Source organism: Condylura cristata, unplaced genomic scaffold (assembly GCF_000260355.1).
Source record: "Condylura cristata isolate star-nosed mole 26May11 unplaced genomic scaffold, ConCri1.0 scaffold00027, whole genome shotgun sequence".
Taxonomy (NCBI): Eukaryota; Metazoa; Chordata; class Mammalia; order Eulipotyphla; family Talpidae; genus Condylura; species Condylura cristata.
In genome coordinates, this window is record NW_004567128.1 from 13,202,835 (window position 1) to 13,204,248 (window position 1,414).

Sequence of the window (1,414 nt, forward strand, 5' to 3'; positions counted from 1 at the left end):
ATGCCTCGGGGTCAGAAAAGCAAGTGCCGTGCCCGGGAGAAACGCCGCCAGGCCCAAGAAGAGCCAGAGGATATGGTGAGTGCCAGGCAACAGTGATAAGGTTCTGTTCCTGTTCCTTTTCTAAGAGCTCACCTACTGCTGCTTTATATTGCAATCCACAGGGTCCTCAGAGAGCCCCGGCTGAAGGTGCTACTGCTGCAGCTGCTTCATCCGTGACATCCAGAGAGGGCGGCAGCTTCCGAGAACGTGCTGCAAGATCCTCATGGATCCCAACATTCACTGAGTCCATCCGCAGGGGCCCAATAGATGAGAAGGTGGTTATGATGGTGTATTACATGTTGTATAAGTATGAGATGAAAGAGCCCATTAGCAAGGGAGATATGCTGAGAAATGTAATCCAGATGTACAAGTATCACTTCCATGAGATCCTCAGAAGAGCTTCTGAGCATATGGAGCTGATCTTTGGGCTTGACCTGAAGGAAATGGATCCTAAAAGGCACATCTATGTGCTTGTTAATAAATTGCAGCTAAGCTATGATGCAAGCCTAATTGATGAGTCAGTGGTGCCCAAAACAGGTCTGTTGATGACAATTCTGGGTGTGATCTTTACAAGGGGTAACCGTGCCACTGAAGAAGAAATCTGGCAAATATTAAATGTGATGGGGATATATGATGGGTGGGAACACTTCATCTATGGAGAACCCAGAAGATTCATCACCCATGATTTGGTGCAGGAAAATTACCTAGAGTACCACCGGGTGGCTGACAGTGATCCCCCACGTTACGAATTTCTGTGGGGCCCACGAGCCCATGTGGAAACCAGTAAGATGAAAGTGCTAGAGTTTTTGGCAAAAATCCATCGTACCACTCCTAATGCCTTCCCAGTCTGGTATGAAGAAGCTTTGAAGGATGAGGAAGAGAGAGCTAAAGCCAGAGCTGCAGCTAGGGCTCGTTACGCTGCCAGGAGAAATGCTCGTCCCACCGCCACAGATAGCAGCTCCGGTTCCTTTAGTGAAGTCTGAGGCACATTTATCACTATTGTTAAAAAGAGAAGTTCATTTGCTCATTAGAAGAAGTTCATAGTGAGGCTGAAGAAATTGTGTGCCGTGTTTGTGTTCAGATTCAACATGTTAACTACCTAATTTTTAAAACTGTCTTCCTTGAATGGAAGATTTCATTAACTTGAAAATCCAAGTTTATCAATGGCATTGCTCAAAAAATGTTCTGTATGAGAGTTAATAATAAGAGTTTTATTACTTTGTAAAACATGTTAGGTAGCTTTTATTTAGTAGTTTGGAACAAGAAAATATTGTTAGTTAATTAATTCTTTGAACATGTCAAAAAACTGCATTGTAAGAGCTGGGGTCAAGAAATGGAGGAAAAATAAAAGATCATAAATTGGTTTCATTCATCA

General features: G+C 43.4%; 1 protein-coding gene across 1 annotated transcript; it reads left to right on the top strand.

Moving 5' to 3' along the window:
* LOC101634643 (melanoma-associated antigen B10-like) lies at positions 1–1,022 on the top strand. The gene is made up of 2 exons (XM_012730245.1): positions 1–86; positions 128–1,022. Exons 1-2 carry the CDS (start codon positions 1–3, stop codon positions 1,020–1,022), a joined length of 981 nt encoding a protein of 326 aa, XP_012585699.1.
* The last annotated feature ends 392 nt before the right edge of the window (positions 1,023–1,414 follow it).

What these genes read in the sequence shown, in the direction of transcription:
- LOC101634643 (XM_012730245.1), top strand. Translation starts at nt 1, where the DNA reads ATGCCTCGGGGTCAGAAAAGCAAGTGCCGTGCCCGGGAGAAACGCCGC. An exon ending in GAGGATATGGTGAGTGCCAG is followed by an intron (nt 87 to 127) that starts GCAACAGTGATA and finishes CTTTTCTAAGAG; the next exon opens with CTCACCTACTGCTGCTTTAT.